Source organism: Moschus berezovskii, chromosome 21, assembly GCF_049115385.1.
Source record: "Moschus berezovskii isolate FMDL1 chromosome 21, NW_MosBer_1.0, whole genome shotgun sequence".
Taxonomy (NCBI): domain Eukaryota; kingdom Metazoa; phylum Chordata; class Mammalia; order Artiodactyla; family Moschidae; genus Moschus; species Moschus berezovskii.
In genome coordinates, this window is record NC_142480.1 from 52,921,610 (window position 1) to 52,942,702 (window position 21,093).

Sequence of the window (21,093 nt, forward strand, 5' to 3'; positions counted from 1 at the left end):
AATAAAGTGGCTATCCAGCTCGAAACACATAAGTGTGTTATATTCCAGAGAAAAATGTGGTCACATCTGGTTGGATGTGCCATTACTATCTGATGCTAGACATGACTTTTGAGCATCAGTCTCCTTATATGAAAATTACAAATAATGTCTAAACTTGCAGTACTGTTTGTAAAGATTAAGTAGAATAGCATATGTAAATCCCCATCAGGGCAACAAACATGAATTAGACTAGCAATGAAGGATTTGTCTGTTTGTCGCCCACCCCCCACCGCCCTTTTTAATTGAGTTAGCTTACATGCACTAAGGTATACAAACCTTAAATGTATAACTCAATGAGTTTAAACAAATTCATCTGGACACACCTGTCTGACAGTTCACTGGATCAATATATAGAACAGTTCCTGCACCCCAGAGTCCTTATGTGTCTCCACCCTGTCACTATGTCTCCAAAAAATTATTTTTTGAGCTTTAGCAACAAAATTGGCATTGCAATTTTGACTTAATATTATCATCAGGATACTTTGTTTTCAAAAAAGTCTTATCCCAGTCCCTTGACACACTCTTTGTCATAAAATTGAGCTTTATTCTAAGATAAAGTCAATATACGGTTTGAAGCAGGGGGAGGACTTGAATCAGATTTTTTTTTCTTTCAAGCACCCAGTTTTGTTAAGCAAGTAATCAAAGTCAGTATCACCAATAGTAAAACAAAATAACATTGCATCCTTGCCATTTTATGACATCAGCAAAAGGCAATGTAAAATCATCGCCAATGTAAAATTGTTGCCAAAATAAATGCTTCTCTAGAATCTAATCATGAAGCAGGAAACAAATTCTGGTTGTGGGCCGTTCTACAATAACCCACTCTGAATTTTTAAAAACGTCTGTGTCAATGTCATGAAAGGCCATAAAAAGATGATGAAGTGAATAGTTCTAGATTAATGTGTGTGCCAAGTATGCGGTCTTTGATAGAGTTCTGGAATTAAAAATTAAAAAGCCATAAAGGTATTTGTGACATTTGGGGAAATTTGTGTATAGACACTATCATTACATGATCTTTGAGTTGTATGTGGGATCTTCCCAGACCAGGGATCAAACACACAGTCCCTGCATTGGCGGGCGGATTCTTAACCACCAGACCACCTAGGAAGTCAAAGTCTCCACTTTCTTGACATCAGCTAATAAGTTCCCTGGTGTGCTGGTAAACATTTATCAACTGTTGGGAAAATAAAAAACCTTCATACACTGGCCAGTTTGTATATTGCAAATGCTCCCACCATAATAGATTTCAAACTATCAATGTGAGGTCCCTGAAAACAGAGGATGGGACAGATAGTCACAAAATGCTGGCCTGAGTTGCCAGGACCTACCCCTGTAGCTTTCCTTACTTACTCACGCACTTGGATGGCTTTGCGAAGATTTCCTGACTCAAACGCAGAGAAGAACTGCAAGCAGTCAGAAGCAGTATCTTGCAAAGGCCTGAAATGAATTAAAGAACCTGTTATTATAAGAGTGACTGCTATTCTTAGACACAGTTTGACATTTCTTAGAGATAAGCTTTATCTTACAGATCTTTAACACAAATTTTCACTGTATTGTTTTTAGGAGAAGGAATGCATTACTAACTTAAAATATTCTTATTCATATGCCATTAAAAGGTTATTCAATATGCCCTCCATCCCTCACCCTCACTCCACTGATGCTCAGGACCACCTACCAAGGCTCATCTAAACTGAAGACAACCTTATTTATAATATCATTTGGCTGGATGAGTCTCCGGACATCCTCAAGTATCTTGATCCTGGAAAGGAAAATTGGAAACATTGTAAGGGTTGGCCCTCACTCCTTACCCCATTCATCCTATGTCATGCGGAAAGCACTCTCGGAGTCATCAATGAATTATGAAAGAAAAATGCAGTAATATCCCAACCCTGAGCTGAATGAGTTCAAAAAGCAGTATGCCTCCTTCCTTTTCTTCATTATCAAACAATAAAACTGCACTGAGCAGCAGGAATGTATGAAGCTGTGATGCCAGATTGTAGTTTTAGGAGAACTGTCTACTTGAAGGAAAGTTTTGTCAAGAGCATTCGGGCTGAAGGACTCTGAGAGCTTCTGGCTGTGGGAATAAGAGGGTCCTTTGAACTAATACAGAAGTCATCAGGGTTGCTGACTGTTACCCTCCTCAAGGTCTGGGAGGTGCCAGTAAGACCTTAAACTTTTGTGTCATTTATACTCCTCGGTTATGTTTGCTCCGAAAGATCATGTCTAAGAAACATCTTTTGTGTAAGAAACAGCAAAATGTGCTCAGTCAAATCTGACTCTTTGCAGCCCCATGGACTGCAGCCCGCCAGGCTCCTCTGTCCACAGAAGTCTCCAGACAAAAATACTGGAATAGGTTTCCATTTCCTCCTCCAGGGGATCTTCCCGACCCAGGGATCAAACCCACGTCTCCTGTGTCTCCTGCATTGGCAGGTGGATTTTTACCTCTGTGACACCTGAGAAGCCCAAGAAACAGCAATATTGGGAGATTGAAGTACGAGAGAGGAAGGATACCTGAGGACCTTTCAGATTCCCTCCCTAAATTTTCAGTCCAGGTCTCTGTGGTAGGGAGGGGTAGGAGAAGAGGAAGGATAGGTCAACATGAGGCTTGAATTCAGGGGAAAATTCCACACCCCCTATCTAGGGGGTGTGGAGGTGAGCCAGCCCCTGCGGTGGGTCTCTCAGCAAACAGAGCATAAAGATAAGGTCAGAGACATGAGGTCAGAAATGTCAGAAGTCAGAGATGTCAGCCAAAAGACCAAGTAGGAGCACTTTTTTCTTGGGGTCCACCTTCAATTTGCTGATGAACTTGAATATAAGTTAATAAAACTTACTGCTATGCACACTTTACAGAATAGACTTAATGCATATATACTCAATTTTTTCCCATAAAGATAGGTTTTTTTCCCCTTGGATTTAGTAATTTTCTTTTTAATCTCACTAGGCCATTCCCAAGGCAAAGCTCCCATCCATGCATGCTGGGAATAATCCATCACCCAAAGTTTCTTCCTTGGAAGATGCATTTTTCCCTTACAATCCTCAGTGATGCAGCCAAACTATTTCCCAAGCCAAGTCAGGTTCTGTAAGGTTAGGACTGTTGCATGGAGGTCTACTTCCTCCTTGCCTCAAGAGATCAGATTCCAATTTGCAGTGAATGAGGAAAGTGATCCCAAATGATCCACACTTGTTTGTTTGTTTGTTTGTTTTCCTGAGAAACTTCCCTTAAGGAATGATCCCAGTGTTTGGTGGAACTAGATAATCTTTTCCTTTTGTAGGATTTGCAAGGGACAGGAGCTAAGCAGTTGCATTTGAATCACCTAAGAAACTCATTTTGCAGACACATGTCTACTACCTGGAGGAGGGCATGGCAACCAACTCCAGTATTATTGCCTGGAGGACCCCGTGGAGATAGGAGCCTGGTGGATTACAGTCCATGGGGTCACAAAGAGTGAGACACAACTGAATAACCAACACTTTCAGTTTTCACTTCAAGGTCTACCACTCTATACTTGGTTCTGAAATGTCCTAGCAGGGAGACAAGCTTGTATATTTGGCAAAAATTTTCTTAAGGGTCTTGGGGTTTTTTTAATTTTTTTTTATGTGGACCATTTTTAAAGTCTTTATTGAATTTGTTACAATATTGCTTCTGTTTTTATGCTTTAGTGTTTTGGCATGCAGGAGCTTAGCTCCCAGACCAGGAATCGAATCAGCACCCCTGCATTGGAAGGTAAAGTCCTAACCACTGGACCATCAAGGAAGCTTGTCCTTAAGGGTTTTCAGACGCTTCTGACCAATGTTCACTTTCTTGAAGAAAACAGAACTATCTGCACCAACCATTCCACCTGCAAAAATATTTACTAAAGAAGGGAAAAAAAAAAAACGCACAGCTCCCAAGTTAGTAATACCATCACCTTTGGACTCCACATTTACGTTGCAACATAGGCTGGGCAGAGAGAGGTGGACAATGTCCCCAGAAATCAGGAAATGCCATCCTGGTGAAGTCAGCCACAGATCTGGTTCTCCTGGCTTTGGCCATATAAAGATAGGGGTCGTGGAAGACCATAGGATTCAGATGTGTCTGCAGGAGCCGATCTATGAATTCGGCAGTTTCTCTATTAGTGGAATTGGAAAAGGAAGCACTTATTCTTGGGCAGGAAATCACATCCATGTCCCAAGCATCCTCTCGGAAGGATGCCTGAATATCTGAGACATCATTTCCAGAAGAACCTATCCCAGGACCATTAGGGTGTACATTTCGGTATGAATTCATCCCAGGTCCTCTTTTGGAAGTTAGATGTATGCTGGACCTTCCCATCTTCACCCTGCTCAGAAGAGAGTTTTGGACCGGGACTTCTTTTTCTTGTCCCCCGGAGATTCGGTCCTTATTCAAGCAAAGCCCCTTTGGGGAGGCAGCAGTTGGAATGTGACGGTGATTGGCATACTCAGTCTCATCAGAATTCAGATCATCTCCAGGCTTGGACTCCAGTTCCTTCAGGTTAAAAGGGGAAAGGAATGTCATTGTTTCCTTCCAATAGAGAATGCAATCCGTTCCCTGTCCTTACTCTCCGGGCACAGAGCTAAGCATAAATCCTGTCAACTGGAAAGCTTTTTCCAATATCAGTCAACGAAAGTCTAAGCTTCAAGAGTCAAAGAAATGGTAGAATCCTAGCAACTCTCATTTGGAAGGGGCATTCAGTGGGTCTAATACAGTTCTACATGAATGCCTCCTGCGACACCTCAAGCATTTACAGTCTAGGCAAACAACTCACTTACAGAAGCTTCCTTGCATCCCGAGGTGCTTCTTTGCATTTGTGGGTGATTTTGATTATTTTTAAGATATTCTTTTTTACATTTAATTAAAATTTCCTTCCTTGAAACTTTTACCCGCTGATCCCCTTCTGCTTTCTAGAGCAAAATACAGTATGTTAACTCTCTTCTATAAGTGACTTAGCTTATACTCTTAGAAGTGGCTAAATTCATGCTTTATTAAGAATCATAAGAAAAGAATGGAGGTCCAAAAGTAGGTCTAAAATTTTGGTGGGAGCAGCAGTAGCAGCAGCAACTAGTCACTGAACTGACATCACTAGGTATAAGGTTCTTGATTTGTATCCACTAACAAAGAAACCCTAGAATCAGGCTAGTCGCCTTCAGAAAGCCAAGGAGTACAACCTTTCCATTTTGACAAGGAGACAATTAAATCACCAAGATTTTCACTTGCTTATCAGTGTGTGGGGGTAGGCACCTTGCCCACCAGACTACAGGCTGCAACGTGAGCCTTCATCCCACTTCCTCCCTAGGCGTCGGTGTTATGCTGTAGAACCCTTCATGCACCGTGGCTCTGCCACCTTCTCACATTTTTGTTTAGACTTACGCTCCTCTTTCAGAAAGACCCCAGAAGCAGATTGCTAAAGATGAGTGATGCTTTTTTTGTGGAAACCTGTCTGGCCTCCCAGCGCCTGCAAAGAACCCATGGGCATCACCAAGGAGCAGAACCACAGCTGACATCATACCTCAAAGCTGCAAGAGAGCTCAAGACACATTGCCTTGTATTGCACTAGTTCTTCTTCAGGTCGGTCAAGACCAGGTTTGGAGCTCAGCTTGTTCACATCTGTTTCCAAGTCATCATCCTGCAATGGAATATTCAAAACATATGTTACCAACAGGCATATGTTTACTTAAAACATATGCCATCCTGAGAAATATCGAGACAAGCTACAGATGTGATTCTTCAGAATCATGGGCACAGTTCTCTTGCCTCCAAATTACAGGGCTAGCCTAGTCAAGGATAATTCAATACGTAAGATTGTATTTCTTAAATAAAAAGAGAGAAGATAATTTACTCAGCATTCATGTCAGTATTCATCAGTATTCATCACAAATAAATAATTCATGCAAAATGAGATGAACTGGGTAAACAATAAAAAGAATTGCTTTTATTTCATCACCACTTTCTTCAACATAATTGTAATTGTCGTATTTATTCATCTATCTGCCAATTAAAATAATTCTTTTCACGAACATTTAATGAGAACCAACTATGAAAGGGTACTAGCCTAGGTACTGAGACCCAGAGATAATGGAACAGACCAAGATCCATGATTCCACAGAACTTGCCTTCTAGTGAGAGAAGGGAGACAGGAATTAAGAAAGCAAATGCATGAACAAGGTGCCTTCGAACAGTGATAAATATCATGGGAAGAATGAAAAGGGGGTAGAGTGATTATGAGTGAGCCTGGGGTACAAGAAGCTGAGGAAGTCACATTTTAACTAGACCTAAATGATAATACGGAGAAGGCAATGGCACCCCACTCCAGTACTCTTGCCAGGAAAATCCCACGGATGGAGGAGTCTGGTAGGCTGCAGTCCATGGGGTCGCTAAGAGTCAGACATGACTGAGCAACTTCACTTTCACGTTTCCCTTTCATGCATTGGAGAAGGAAATGGCAACTCACTCCAGTGTTCTTGCCTGGAGAATCCCAGGGATGGGAGAGCCTGGTGGGCTGCCGTCTGTGGGATCACACAGAGTCGGACACGACTGAAGTGACTTAGCAGCAGCAGCAGCAAATGATAATAAGGGCTAACTAGGCAAAGACTTGGGGAAAGGAATTACTAACAACAACAAAAAAAGCTTAAATTTGCTTACAGAAAGAAGGTGGCTGAACATATACACTCACATACAGAACAAGAATGTTTATGTATGTATAACTGAATCACTTTGCTGTACACAAGAAATTAACACCACCTGATAAATCAACTATACTTCAGTAAAATATTTTTTAAAAAACTTTTACATAGAAAGAAGGTTGTTGAAGCATAAACTGTAAGAGGAAGACTGGAGGAGTCAAGATGATGCCGGAACCCCCAGGCTCTGAGGAGGAGGTTGTAACCTCCGGCTACACATTTATCTCTTTGCACATCTGAAAGTTTACCAAGTCACTACCAGCCTTTTCTTCATTGGACTGAATAATCCCAGACCCTTTACTTCTTCTAGATCATCATTTCATAATAGTTTTATAGCGATGGTGACTCTCCTCCAAACACTTCTCTATTTTCCAAAGGTTATAGATTCATACGGAGAAAGGACATCAAGAATCAAAGAGTTTAATCTCTTCATCTCTCTGTGCTTCTCCTAGATCAAGTTTCCCTAATAAAATGAGGTGGGGGGGGAGGGGGTGTGCAGATTCTACCCTATAGTTTAGGAGTCTATTTTGTTAGTTAAGTAAAAATCTGAGTCCTGAGAGTCTGGATTATTCTTCCCTAAATCAAATAAATTGTGAAAATGAATGTTTATATTTCTGATTTGGGGGATAAAAATGCAACATTTCATCCATTTTCTGCAATTTTCTCCAAACTTTAAATTAAAAGAAATACAGATTCCCATGAGCTTGATATAATAATATTTTCAGACCCGAATTCCTTAGCCTGGTATTAGAAACCCTAACACTTATCCTTTCCAGCTTCATCTGTCAGATCCTCCTTGCTTCCACCATCTCTGCTCCAGCCTCAGCCACACCCCGAGGTGGCACCAATAAAAATGCAACCTGGCAAGCATTGAGAAGCATCTCCCCACCAGCAAGTAGGGCCAATATGTTTGGTGTGAAGAGTGTTCAGTAGCCCATGAGTTTCAGCCTAACTATGTGATCTACTTAGCATTAGAGCAGAAGTTAGCAATCTGTGGATTTCCCAGGTGGTGCTAGTGTTAAAGAACCCACCTGCCAATGCAGGAGACATAAGAGACGTAGGATCAATTCCCTGAGACAGGAAGATCCCCTGGAAGAGGGCATGAGAACCAACTCCAGCATTCTTGCCTGGAGAATCCCATGGAGAGAGGAGCCTGGCGGGCTATGGTACATAGGGTCACAACTGATGACCACGACTGATCACAACTATGTACATAGGTCACGACTGATGACCCACTGCTTGTGTCAATAAAGTTTTATCGTAGCATAACCATGCCCATTCATTTATATATTGTCTATGATGCCTTTCTCAGTGTAGTAGTAAAGTGGAGTACTTGTAAGAGACCATTACTTTTAAAAAAATATTTATTTATTTGGCTGCACCAGCTCTTAGTTGCAGCATGTGGGATCTAGTTCCCAGATCAACCAAGGATCAAACCTCGGCCCGCTGCATTGGGAGCTTGGTTGGAGTCTTAGCTACTGGACCACCAGGGAATTCCCCCAGAGATCACTTCTGGTCTTTAAGGATTGAAACTTGGCCTCTGAATCTCCAGGCATTCAGGCAGATTGTCAACTCCTTCCATATTTTATAAATACCATTTATATTTATTTAGCAGCCGACCAACTTCTCTGCACCCACAGCAACCCAGACAAGCGTCATCATTTAGGGATTCTGGAACCCATATAACCCAGACAAGGTCCTTCCTCCTCAGACTGGACCTTTCCAATACTGACTTTGGCCAGCATTAGATTTGAGTTCAGCACCCTTTTGAAGGGACTAATTTGACTCTGGCAGAGACAATCCCCAAGTTGACTAGAGTGATTTCTTTGAAGATAAAAACTGTCTCATTTGTTTTTGTATCATAATATCATCCCTAAGAACTTAGCATGCTGCTGCACACATGAATCATATCCAAGAAAATACCTGAAAGAAATAAAAAGTTTAAGAGGAGGAAAAAAGGAAGGAAGAGCTTGAATTCACTCTGTACATCCTCTTCTCTAGGGTCTATCTAAATCTAATGTTTATTTTCATGAAGGAAAAATCATGGCCAACTCCCAGTTGATATTCATTGTAAGTTTCTCCTTCCTTATGATGACACTTTTCTATCAAAGAATAGCATCTGACTATCCACACTCAAGACCCTTTACAGATATAAGAAGTTCCTTTTAATAATTCTTTCTAACAGATTTCTCCCAATTAGCAACTAAGATTTTTCAAATGAAAAGGTCATAAGTTAAAGGCCTGGGTCACTTCTCTGACCAGAAATAAATACTCTTGGTTTCCTGCCCGTATGCTGCTGGGGCTGCATCACTTCACTCATGTCCGACTCTTTTCAACCCTATGGACCATAGCCCGCCAGGCTCTTCTGTCCATGGGATTCTTGAGACAAGAATACTGGAGTGGGTTGCCATTTCCTCCTCCAGGAAATCTTCCTGAGCCAGGGATCAAACTTGCATCTCTTACGTCTCCTGCATTGGCAGGCAGGTTCTTTACCACTAGCATTACCTGGGAAGGCTTGGCCACATATCTAGGAGAAAAAGGTGCTGGCTTCTCCTGGGGAAAACAAGTTTGCTGGGACACCAGTTCCCTGACTCTTGCAACACCCCCAGAACCAAGCCCTTACCCTCCACTATTCCTGTTTCTCTACAATGCATGCTCACACACTAACTTCTCACCTTCTCCTTGGCTTGAAAGCTTTTGATGAATTATTTCCAGGGCCTCACTCATTTGTCTTATGCTTCCTTCCCAGCTGGATTTATTTATTTGTTTATATTCCATTCCATCCAAACCCACCATCATCTGCAGAGCCAGGGGTGGGGGCAGGGAGATGGTCTGAGAGCTCCCCACCCACAACCCCGTGCTGTGTGAAGTCAGGCACCAGCCTGCAACTTGTCCCTTCATATCAGATACAAGAGATTACTGACGCTCCGCATCAAACATTCAGTTATCAAAGAGCCCGCAAGAGGGGAGGGAAAGTGGCATTGATGAATGACTGCAGCAGCACAGTATTATTCAAATAATTCAGCAAGTTCTCCATAGGCCTGCACCGGCAAGCCACAGCAAAGAGCCAATTTGCTTCTGATGACTTCAAAAATGATTCTGTTTATCAGCAAAACCCTGGGCACACCATAATATCAGTAACAGCCTTAACCTAGAGACCTCGCTAAGAGGTAGACCCTCCATGTCTGGTATTACCAGTAGCAAGGTGGGTGATTATTATGATAGAGAATGCAAAAAGTCCCTTTCTCTCTAGGTAGATATGTAGGTGGATGAGAAGGGAGAGAAGAGGATGGAATGATGGGTGGCTAGATAGATGAACAGAGAGATACAGGTGAGCTAGATAGATACAGATAGGGAGGTAGATAGATGTGAGATATATACATTGAGAAATTGACGATAGACAGGTAGACAGATAAATCCACAGATAGATAAAGGTGAAATACATAGAACTACAGATAGAGATGAAAGGTAGGGAGGGAGGTCGATAGATACACGTGAGACAGGTAAAGAGACATATACATGATAGAAAGGTAGGGAGACGATAGACATATCAACAAATACAGATGACACATATACAGGTAGGCAGATACATAGATGAGAGTGATAGACACATAGATGACAAACGGGTAGATGACAGATGATAAACAGACAGAGTTTCAAACTCAGACTTCATCTCCAGGAACGTCAGATATTTCCCCGGTGTCAAAATTAAGACACTAGAACTTGAAGGAACTTGTTCACGGCCACTAACAGAAATGGAGACATAATTATAACTCACAGATGAATTATCGTTTTTCTAGAGCAGTAGTTCTCAACCACAGGGTGATTTCCCTCCCCCAGAGATATGTGGCAAGTCCTAGAGACAGTTTTGGGCTTCTCGGGTGACTCGAGAATACAGGAGACTCGGGTTTGATCCCTAGGAAGGAAGATCCCCTGGAGAAGGAAATGGCAACTCATCCCGTGTTCTTGCCTGGAGAAACCCAGAAGAGCTCTGAGGGCCACAGTCCGTGGGGTCGCCAAGAGTCGGACACGACCTAGTGACTAAACAACAACAAGAGACAGTTTTGCTCGTGACTGAGGGGTCCAAGTGGTGGGTGTCAGCAGCACCTTGTGCGCTGAGGTCAGGGATCCGATGAAACATCCTACAGTGCAGAAGACAAGCACCGCAACTAAGAATCATGTGGCCAAATGCAATAGTGCCAGCGTCCAGAAAGTCTCTCCCCGCAATGCAGTCAGTAAACTGTGCCCCACCGCCCCTATTGTCTCCACGTCTGCCCACAGCTGCCCCTGTGCTACAGCAGCAAAGTCGAGTCACTGTGACAGAGACTGAACGGCCCACGAGCCTAGAGCAGCGATCATGTGACCTCTCACAGAAAGCTCGCTGGCCTCCACTCTGGAGCACAGGTCATCAGTAATAGAGACCAAAAGGCACTACGTTCTTGCTGGTTAGGATGTTCACAATACAACCCAAAGGAATACAGTTCACATCGGCTCAAAGGTAAATGGAGCTGCACAACACAGTGGTCCTGTGTGTACAGAGTGAGTAGAAAAGGCTAACTTAGAAAGATACTGGAGATCTACCACAAAAAGTTTCCTAGAAAATCTTTCCATGGTCTCTGCCTGAATGCCATTCACACTTTTTTTTTAAATTTATTTATTTTATCTGGAGACTAATTACTTTACATTATTGTATTGGTTTTGCCATACATTGACATGAATCTACCCCGGGTGTATATGTGTTCCCCATCTTGAACCCCATCCCTTCCCTCCCCATCCCTTCCCTCTGGGTCATCCCAGTGCACCAGCCCCGAGCATCCTGTCTCATGCATCGAACCTGGACTGGCGATTCGTTTCACATATGATAATATACATGTTTCAATGCCATTCTCCCAAATCATCCCACCCTCGTCCTCTCCCACAGAGTCCAAAAGACTGTTCTATAGACCTGTGTCTCTTTTGCTGTCTCATATACAGGGTTATCGTTATCATCTTTCTAAATTCCATATATATGCGTTAATATACTGTATTGGTGTTTTTCTTTCTGGCTTACTTCACTCTGTATAATAGGCTCCAGTTTCATCCACCTCATTAGAACTGATTCAAATGTATTCTTTTTAATGGCTGTGTAATACTCCATTGTGTATATGTACCACAGCTTTCTTATCCATTCATCTGCAGATGGACATCTAGGTTGCTTCCATGTCCTGGCTATTATAAACAGTGCTGCTATGAACATTGGAGTACATGTGTCTCTTTCAATTCTGGTTTCCTTGGTGTGTATGCCCAGGAGTGCGATTTCTGGGTCATATGGCAGTTCTATTTCCAGATTTTTAAGGAATCTCCACACTGTTCTCCATAGTGGTTGTACTAGTTTGCATTCCCACCAACAGTGTAAGAGGGTTCCCTTTTCTCCACACCCTCTCCAGCAACCAGGAGTGTCTACCTGAGGCTCATCCTGATGGAATGCTGCTGCTGCTGCTGCTGCTAAGTCACTTCAGTCGTGTCCGACTCTGTGTGACCCCATAGATGGAAGCCCACCAGGCTCCCCCGTCCCTGGGATTCTCCAAGCAAGAACACTGGAGTGGGTTGCCATTTCCTTCTCCAATGTGTGAAAGTGAAAAGTGAAAGTGAAGTCGCTCAGTCGTGTCCGACCCTTAGCGACCCCACGGACTGCAGCCTACCAGGCTCCTCCATCCATGGGATTTTCTAGGCAAGAGTACTGGAGTGGCTTGCCATTGCCTTCTCCGTCCTGATGGAATACTAGTGCCTTAATACGGGGTAGCCTCTGATGTGACAATAAGATTGTGCAGGACCTACCAGATGAAAAGGACAACAGTAGCAGTCATTAACTGAGCATCAGTATTTTTGGGGCCCTGGAGTGGAAGCACAAAATGAAAGTCACTCAGTCGTGTCGATTCTTTGCGACCCTTGGGATCCTCCAGGCCAGAATACCGGAGTGGGTAGCCGTTTCCCTATCCAGGGGATCTTCCCAACCCAGGGACTGAACTCAGGTCTCCCACATTGCACATAGATTCTGCACCAGCTGAGCCACCAGGGAAGCCCAAGAACAGTGGAGTGGGAAGCCTATCCCTTCTCCCAGGGGATCTTCCCAACCCAGGAATCGAACTGGGGTCTCCTGCATTGCAGGTGGATTCTTCATCAGCTGAGCTACCAGGGAAGCACAAAAGTGTGTCCTTAAAATTTACTCTGGGTTCACCTGAACATAGAAAAGGGCATTTTCCTTTGAGAACTGTGAATGTGGAGATCACTTGAATCAAGGGCAAGTGTACCTACTTCCTCTTTCACGTCTTCAGAATCTGAATCTTTGTCCTCTTCTTCCTCACCATCATCTTCATAATCTTCTAGGTGGGGAAAAAAACAGAGGTGGGTTGGAATTCTTAGAACACAATGGTCAGTACTTTTTCTTACAACCAGGAGGCTGTTATTACGTGCACAAGACCTCAGCACAGGCTAGCGATTATTGAATGCGTAACTTGTGCAAATATAGGCACACAACAGTACTGTCTCATGAAGTCTAAAGTGCCGCCCCACGCTGAATGCAAAATGAGTGCAGAGTAAAACAACACATGGCTTCCCAGATGGCTCAAGCAGTAACGTATATGCGTGCAACACAGGAGACGCAGGTTCAGTCCCTGAGTTGGGAAGATCCCCTGGAGGAGGAAACGGAAGCCCACTCCAGTATTCTTGCCTGGAGAATCCACTCCAGTATGCTTGCCTGGAGAATCCCATGGCAAAAGGAGCTTTGCAGGCTGTAGTTCATGGGGTCACAAAGATCTGGACACGACTGAGCAGTGACTTAGCAGGCACGTGAACCATTCTGGCTTCCTCCACCCGATATGGAAGTAGTTATGCAACTGACATTGCCAGAGTTTAGTGATCACACACATGTCAAAGCTGCTGTAATGTGGACAACACTTTGATTGACTCCCTAATTTTAGTGCGAAGGAACTTATTTAAAACAAAGGTCCAAAGGAAGCATCCAGTGTCATTGCAACAAGATGATGCCTATAGAAAATCTGTTCCCTGAAAAAAGGACAAAGTTGAAAACCACTAGACTCTTCTGACAACAAAATCTTCTCGGACACTGGACAATCACACTGTCAAGTATTCTAACACGGCTACTGTGGGGGTGGTAAACAGCAAAAGGTGGTAAACAGCAAAAGTTTGATTTCAAGTCCATCCTTAGGGCAAAGTAATTCCAGAACCAGTCGGTTCAGTGGAGGGATTCCATCATGGGGCTGGAAATAGATTTTGTTTTTAATCAGCTGAGATGACTATACAGTCATTCCATCAGTGCAGTTCAATTCAGTCGCTCAGTTGTGTCCGCCTCTTTGCTACCCCATGGACTGTAGCACGCCAGGCTTCCTTGTTCATCACCAACTCCTGGAGCCTATTCAAACTCATGTCCATCAAGTCAGAGATGCAAACTGGCAACAATTAATAATAAAGGACCAAATTAATGAGCTTGGTATTATGAACACTTTGCCTTTTCATTCATCTCTCTAATTAGCTTATTAGATAATCATGGTTAATCTGTAAAAAAAAAAAAAACTGATTCTACTTTCATCCACATTCCTCTGAAATATTATCCAAATGCAAAAATCCATCATAAAGCTTATAGCTGGCAAGATGAGTACAGAATAACCACCGGAACATTGTGTGTGTGCTCAGTCCCTCAGTTGTGTCTGACTCTTTGTGACCCTATGGACTGCAATCTGCCAGACTTCTCTGTCCATCGGATTCTCCAGGCAAGAATACTGGAGTGGGTTGCCATTTCCTCCTTCAGGGGATCTTCCCAACCCAGGGATCAAACCCATGTCTCCTGCACTGGCAGGTGGACTTTTTACCACTGAGCCACAGGAACATCTGTATATCCACATATTTACCTTCAGTTAGAACACGTGGAGTTTCAGAGGTGACGATCCCAGGGACTGGAAAAGAATAAGCACTGCTGGTTGTGACCAAGGGAAGTGGACTCTTAGGGTAGCATTGTCTCAGGATCTGAAGAGCAATGGAGATGACAGGCTCCAGACTTTGGTCATCCAGGCAGTTCTAAACAAAGAGAATATCCTATCAGACACCACCGTCTTGTGCAGAGTCCCTTTGCTATAATGGTGTTTTAGGTAATGAACTGCACACAGCCTAAATGCACAGTTAAATACCCTTAAGGTATCTAATCTGAACATTCTAATGTAGCATTTTGTCTAATGTAGAATCTACTTTGGTCCAGTCTATCATCTATAGTTTTATTTCTCTTTTACAGCTCATATATTATTGGAGTGAATTAAGTCTGAAAATAGACCTGAAAGATTTTCAAGGGAGGCTGCACCTAAGGTAAGACATTGTCTAGAAGAGCTGAGGGAAGGAAAGGAAATGGCATCTTCCTTCAACCATCCATGTGTCACTGTGAATTATCCCCTAAATTAGAAAATGAGCAGCTGAACTGATAGAAGTCTTACTGTTCTCTTTCAGCTATTATCTGAGGGGGTAAACATGAAGGAAAATGTAAAATATGAAATCAGAAAAAAGATTAAGAGAATCCCAAGCACCTAAATTAAATAGCATACTTCTTTTCAAAGCCCACAGTGTCAGTCCCTCTTGGTAGCAAGACAAAGCAAAGAAAAATTGAGTTTGCAAGGGGTAACATTTTGATACTGATGGAACATGACAAGATCCTGGTTTTCAGGCACAGTGAAAAATGTAAGAACAAGTATACTAAACTGAGAGAGAGAGAGAGTTGGGAGTGGTCAGGATCTCTTTGGCGAAAGCATGGCCGTTTCCTTCAGTCTCTTAGTAAACATTTTGTCTCCTGATTTGGTACAGAGAGTTGATTAATGAAAGCCTCCAGTGTGATATTCCTAAAGGGCTTCCAGTAAGCTCTGAGGCTAATAAGTCATAGCAGGAGATATGGTGGACACTTTAGAATATGCCACAGAGCGTCTATAATGACGCCCTGCATGGTACCTTCAGGCCCACATTACAGGCAGCCCCACAGGAAAGAACATGGAGGGAAAAAAGTTAATAAACTTTAAGCCATGAATTCAAGCTACCCAAACAACTCCAGAGTGAAATGAAAGTAAGCCAACATCCAAAACAGAAAGTTCTTAATACAATCAAGAATGCCTGGGACTTCCCTAGTGGTCCAGTGGGTAAGATTTCACCTTCCAGTGCAGAAGGAGTGGGTTCAGTCCCTGGTCAGAGAGCTAAGATCCCACATGCCTTGCAATCAAAAAACCAAAACATAAAAGCAACAAAATCAATATTGTAACAAACTCAATAAAGACTTTAAAATTGGTCCACATCAGAAAGAAAAAACAATGCTCTCTCTCTTCAGTGTGCTCAAATAATACCGATCAGGTAACCTGAACCAACAGCAGGAAACACTTTCCATGGAAAATAAGTTAGTTGAGGCTATTTCATCACCTCAGATGAAAGTAAGTAAGTAAGTAAGACTCAGTCACTCAGTCATGTGTGACTCTGTGATTGCAGCCCACCAGACTCCTCTGTCCGTGGAATTCTCCAGGCCAGAATACTGAAGTGGGTACTTTTCCTTCTCCAGGGGATCTTCCCAACCCAGGGATCGATGCCAGGTCTCCTGCATTGCAAGTGGATCCTTTACCATCTGAGTTACCCAAGAAGCCCACTTCATCACTGGGACTGCTCAAATAGTTTCAAGCGCTTAGCGAAAAGTATGAGGATTGGAAAAAGAGAGAGCTGAATGTGGACGATAAAGAGAGGTGAGTGAGGCGGCTGACTGATCAGAGGTAATGCTCTGAGTTACAACCTCAGGAGATATGGAGCCAAGTCCAGGCCAGGAAACTTGGTCAAACCTGCCAGTACTCTGGAAGCCAGGTCTGTCTATGACGGTCACTGGTGTTATTGCTGATGATGGAAACAATGTTTTCCTTGCTGTGGGATGGTGCCTGTGAAAAGCAAGTGAAGGGATGGAGTCGAGTCCAGTGTCCTCTTGGATTCGGCCATGCCATGAACGGACTTTGGGTAACGGTGTCTACAGAAACCTAGACTTTAGGGATAATGTTATATTGGGTGTCTGCTCTACTCTGGAGAAAACATTTATGAATTTGAAGATGATCCTTGGACTGATACTATGTATAAGAGAGACCACTAATGAGAACCTACTGTGAAGCTAAGGAAGCTCTACTCAGTGCTCCAGGTGACCTAAATGAGAAGGAAACCAGAAAAGAACGGGTGTGTGTGTGTGTGTGTGTGTGTGGCTGACTCACTTTGCTGTACAACAGAAAGGAACACAAGACTGTAAAGGATCTATGTGCATGCGTGCTCAATCGTGTCCAACTCTTTGCGACCTCATGGACTATAACCAGCCAGGCTCCTCCATCCACGGTGTTTTCCGGGCAAGAACCCTGGAGTGGTTGCCATTTCCTACTCCAAATGCAACCATATTCCAATAAAAATTAATTTAAAAAAATAAAGATGATCCTTGAGTCCAAGTTACTGTAACAGAAATGCCCAGATCTTTCACCAACATTTTCCTAGTCTTAATGCATCATGGGGCAAGGAGGGGCTCAGGACACAAAATTTAAGCAGGCATGCACCCTCTGGCTCCTGCAAATGCAGGGTAGCCACTTGTGATGTGTATCATCAAATGATAAGACTCCAGGATACAGGATCTCTGTGGACAAATATCTCAGAATTGGGGCAAAGGTGACATCCATAGGCTCACTCTTCCCATAACTCCAAATCATCCACCTGCTACTTGAAAAAGATGATGAAATACAAGACTGCTTAAAACTTTCAACTCACGTTTGATATCACTGAGTCCGCTGTGGGATAATAAATATCCTACTTTCATAGTACGTAAGTGAAACAGAGTATAGCAGACAGCTCAGATCAGAGCAAGGCCACCTGAATTCAAATCCTTGACTGCACCCTGATGCTCACTGCAGCACTGTTTACAATAGCCAAGACACGGAGGTTACCCATCGACAGAGGAACGGATAAAGAAGAGGTGGTGCGTGTACACAAAGGAGTACTTCTCAGCCATAAAACGAATGAAATAATGCCACTTGGAGGGACCTAGAGAGTCATACTGGGTGAAGTCAGCCAGACAGAGAAGGAGAAATATGGTATGACACCCCTTAAATGTGGAATCTAAAAAGAAATGATGCAAATGAACTTATTTACCAAGCAGAAAGAGACTCACAGACTTAAAGAATGACCTTACAGTGGCCGGTGTGGGGAAAGGATAGTTAGAGAGTTTGGGAAGACCATGTTCACACTGCTGTATTCAAAATGGATGACCTACTGCAGAGAACAGAGAACTCTGCTCAATGTTACGTGACAACCCTGATGGAACAGGAATTTGGGGGAGAACGGATACATGTATATGTATGGCTGAGTCCCTTTGCTATTCACCTAAAACTACCACAACATTGTTAACTGGATACACCCTAACATAAAATAAAAAGTTTAATGTTGAAACAAAAAACAAACAAACAAAAAATCCTGGGCTGACGAGGACTAACTGTACAACTCGGAACCCTTCTAAGTTACTATACCTCTCTTTTCAACTTCCTTATCTGTAAAGAAGAGATGCTATCAGAAACTTTCTCATAAAGACTGTGTCTGAATTAAACGAGTTATATGTAAGATGAGGGCCTAATAGTAAACACTGGGTAAGTGAGCCAAGAGGAAGCCAGGAGGCATCATTAGGATCATAAAATCTCATAAGAATCTGAAAAGATCATAGGAGACCACTGCTAATTCACGGCGGGGTCCTGGAAACAATCCTCAATAACAAGATGAGATGTTCTAGTGGAAGAGGCGCTCAAGGAAGAGGCGGCCCTGGGTTTAAGCTCCGGATCTGCTTCTCACTGGGCTTCCCTGGTGGCTCAGTGCTAAGGAATCTGCCTGCAAGGCAGGAGACGCAGGTTCGGTCCCTGGGTTGGGGAGATCCCCTGGAGAAGGAGATGGCAACCCCCTCCAGTATTCTTGTCTGTTGGAAATCCCACGGACAGAGGAGCCTGGTGGGCTATAGTTCATGGGGTCACAAGCAGACTGAGTGACTGAACAACTGCTTCTCACCAGCCAAAGCCATCAGCATCTCCTGCCTCGACTCTCATGGTCTGACTTCTCCCCTTGCCCTCCTAACTCCTCCTCCTCTCATGCCCTGGGATACTCCTCTCCAGTGGCAGCCAGCATGATCCTTGACAAGTTGAAATCTACTTTGCAAACAATCATCTCTACCATGTGGGTGTGAGTGTTAAGTCACTTCAGTCATGTCTGACTCTTTGCAATCTCATGGACTGTAACCCACCAGGCTCCTCTGTCCATGGGGATTCTCAAGGCAAGAATCTTGGAGTGGGTTGCCATGGCCTCCTCTAGGGGATCTTCCCAGCCCAGGGATTAAATTCACATCTCTTGCGTCTCCTGCATTGGCAGGCAGGTTCTTTACCACCAGTGCCACCTGGGAAGCCCCTTCTCTACGGTACCTGCTGTCTATATTACAGTGATCCTGATTTCCCCTGTAAGACAGTAGGTTTCCTGAGGAGGACGGAAACTCTAATCACCTCCTTGAACATGTGACCTAACCCCAGTGCCTTTCACAAACCAGGAGCTTAGGAAACATTTACTGAACAAAGAGCAAATGAGCTCTGACCACCCTGACCTCCAGGATATTAAGTTCCCAATCCCAAGTGGCTAACACTCCATTGGGAGATCCACAGTGCTGGGGGTAATCAGTCCTGTGGACAAAGAGGGCCCTGATGAATCAAGACTTGGCCTCTCACCCTTCTTGGGCACATGTCGTGGCTGCAGCTTTTTATTTTTTGTAATTAATTTTTATTGGGGTTCAGTTGCCTTACAATGTTGTGCTAGTTTCTGCTGTGCAGAAAAGTGAATCAGCTATATGTGTACATATATCTTCTCTTTTTCTGGATTTCCTTCCCATTCTGGTCATCACAGAGCATTAAGTAGAGTTCCCTGTGCTATACAGTAGGTTCTCAGTTGTTATTTATTTTAAACACCGTAGCGGATGCTGATTGCAGCCATGAAATTAAAAGACACTTACTCCTTGGAAGGAAAGTTATGACTAACCTAGATAGTATATTAAAAAGCAGAGACGTTACTTTGCCAACAAAGATCCGTCTAGTCAAGGCTATGGTTTTTCCACTGGTCATGTATGGATGTAAGAGTTGGACTGTGAAGAAAGCTGATCATGGAAGAATTGATGCTTTTGAACTCTGGTGCTGGAGAAGACTCTTGAGAGTCCCTTGGACTACAAGGAGATCCAACCAGTCCATTCTAAAGGAGATCAGCCCTGGGTGTTCATTGGAAGGACTGATGCTAAAGCTGAAACTCCAATACTTTGACCACCTCATGTGAAGAGTTGACTTACTGGAAAAGACTCTGATGCTGGGAGGGATTGGGGGCGGGAGGAGAAGGGGACGACAGAGAATGAGATGGCTGGATGGCATCACCGACTTGGTGGACATGAGTTTGAGTGAACTCTGGGAGTTGGTGATGGATAGAGAGGCCTGGCGTGCTGTGATTCATGGGGTCACAAAGAGTCGGACACGACTCAGTGACTGAACTGAACTGAAGTGTATATATGTGAATCCCAGTCTCCCAATTCATCCTAGCCACCCCCCTTCCCCATCTTGAAATTCATATATTTGTTCTCTGTGTCTGTGTCTCTAGTTCTGCTTTGCAAAGAAGTTAATCTATAACATTTTTTTGGCTTCCCAGGTGGTGCAGTGTTAAAGATTCCATCTGTCAACGAGAAGACCTGGGTTCAATCCCTGGGTCAGGAAGATGCCATGGAGTAGGAAATGGCAACTAGATCCATTATTCTTGCCTGCAAAATTCTATGGGCAGAGGAGACTGGCAGTAACATTCCATGTGGTCACAAAGAGTTGGACATGAGTGAGCGACTAAGGACACACACATAATATTTTTTCTAGATTCCACATGTAGGTGTTATTATACGGTATTTGTTTTTCCCTTTCTGACTTACTTCACTCTGTATAACAGTTTCTAGGTCCATCCATGTCTCTGCAAATGAACAATTTCATTCCTTTTCATGGCTTAGTAAAGCAGTGACATTACTCTGTCAACAAAGGTCCATACAGTAAAGATGACCGTCTTCCCTGTGGTCATGTACAGTTGCGAGAGCTGGACCATAAAGAAGGCTGAACATCAAAGAACTGATTTCTTTGAACTGTGGTGCTGGAGAAGACTCCTGAAAGTCCTTTGGACAGCAAGGAGGTCAAACCAGTCAATACTGGAAGGACTAATGCTGAAGCTTAAGGTCAGATGCGAACAGACGACTCATTGAAAAAGTCCCTGATGCTGTGAAAGATTGAGGGCAGGAGAAGA

General features: G+C 43.4%; 1 protein-coding gene across 2 annotated transcripts in view; it reads right to left on the reverse strand.

Annotated features, from left to right (window-relative positions):
* The window catches only part of AGBL1 (AGBL carboxypeptidase 1), a 943,700-nt gene that overhangs the window by 754,443 nt on the left and 168,164 nt on the right, over positions 1-21,093 (reverse strand). For both annotated transcript variants that reach the window (XM_088829673.1, XM_055417758.2), the window contains exons 8-13: positions 14,625-14,790; positions 13,012-13,079; positions 5,547-5,663; positions 3,948-4,525; positions 1,715-1,798; positions 1,390-1,476 (exon numbers count right to left, since the gene is read on the reverse strand). In XM_088829673.1, the coding sequence (XP_088685799.1) occupies positions 1,390-1,476; positions 1,715-1,798; positions 3,948-4,525; positions 5,547-5,663; positions 13,012-13,079; positions 14,625-14,790 (1,100 nt within the window). The remainder of the gene's footprint in view (positions 1-1,389; positions 1,477-1,714; positions 1,799-3,947; positions 4,526-5,546; positions 5,664-13,011; positions 13,080-14,624; positions 14,791-21,093) is intronic.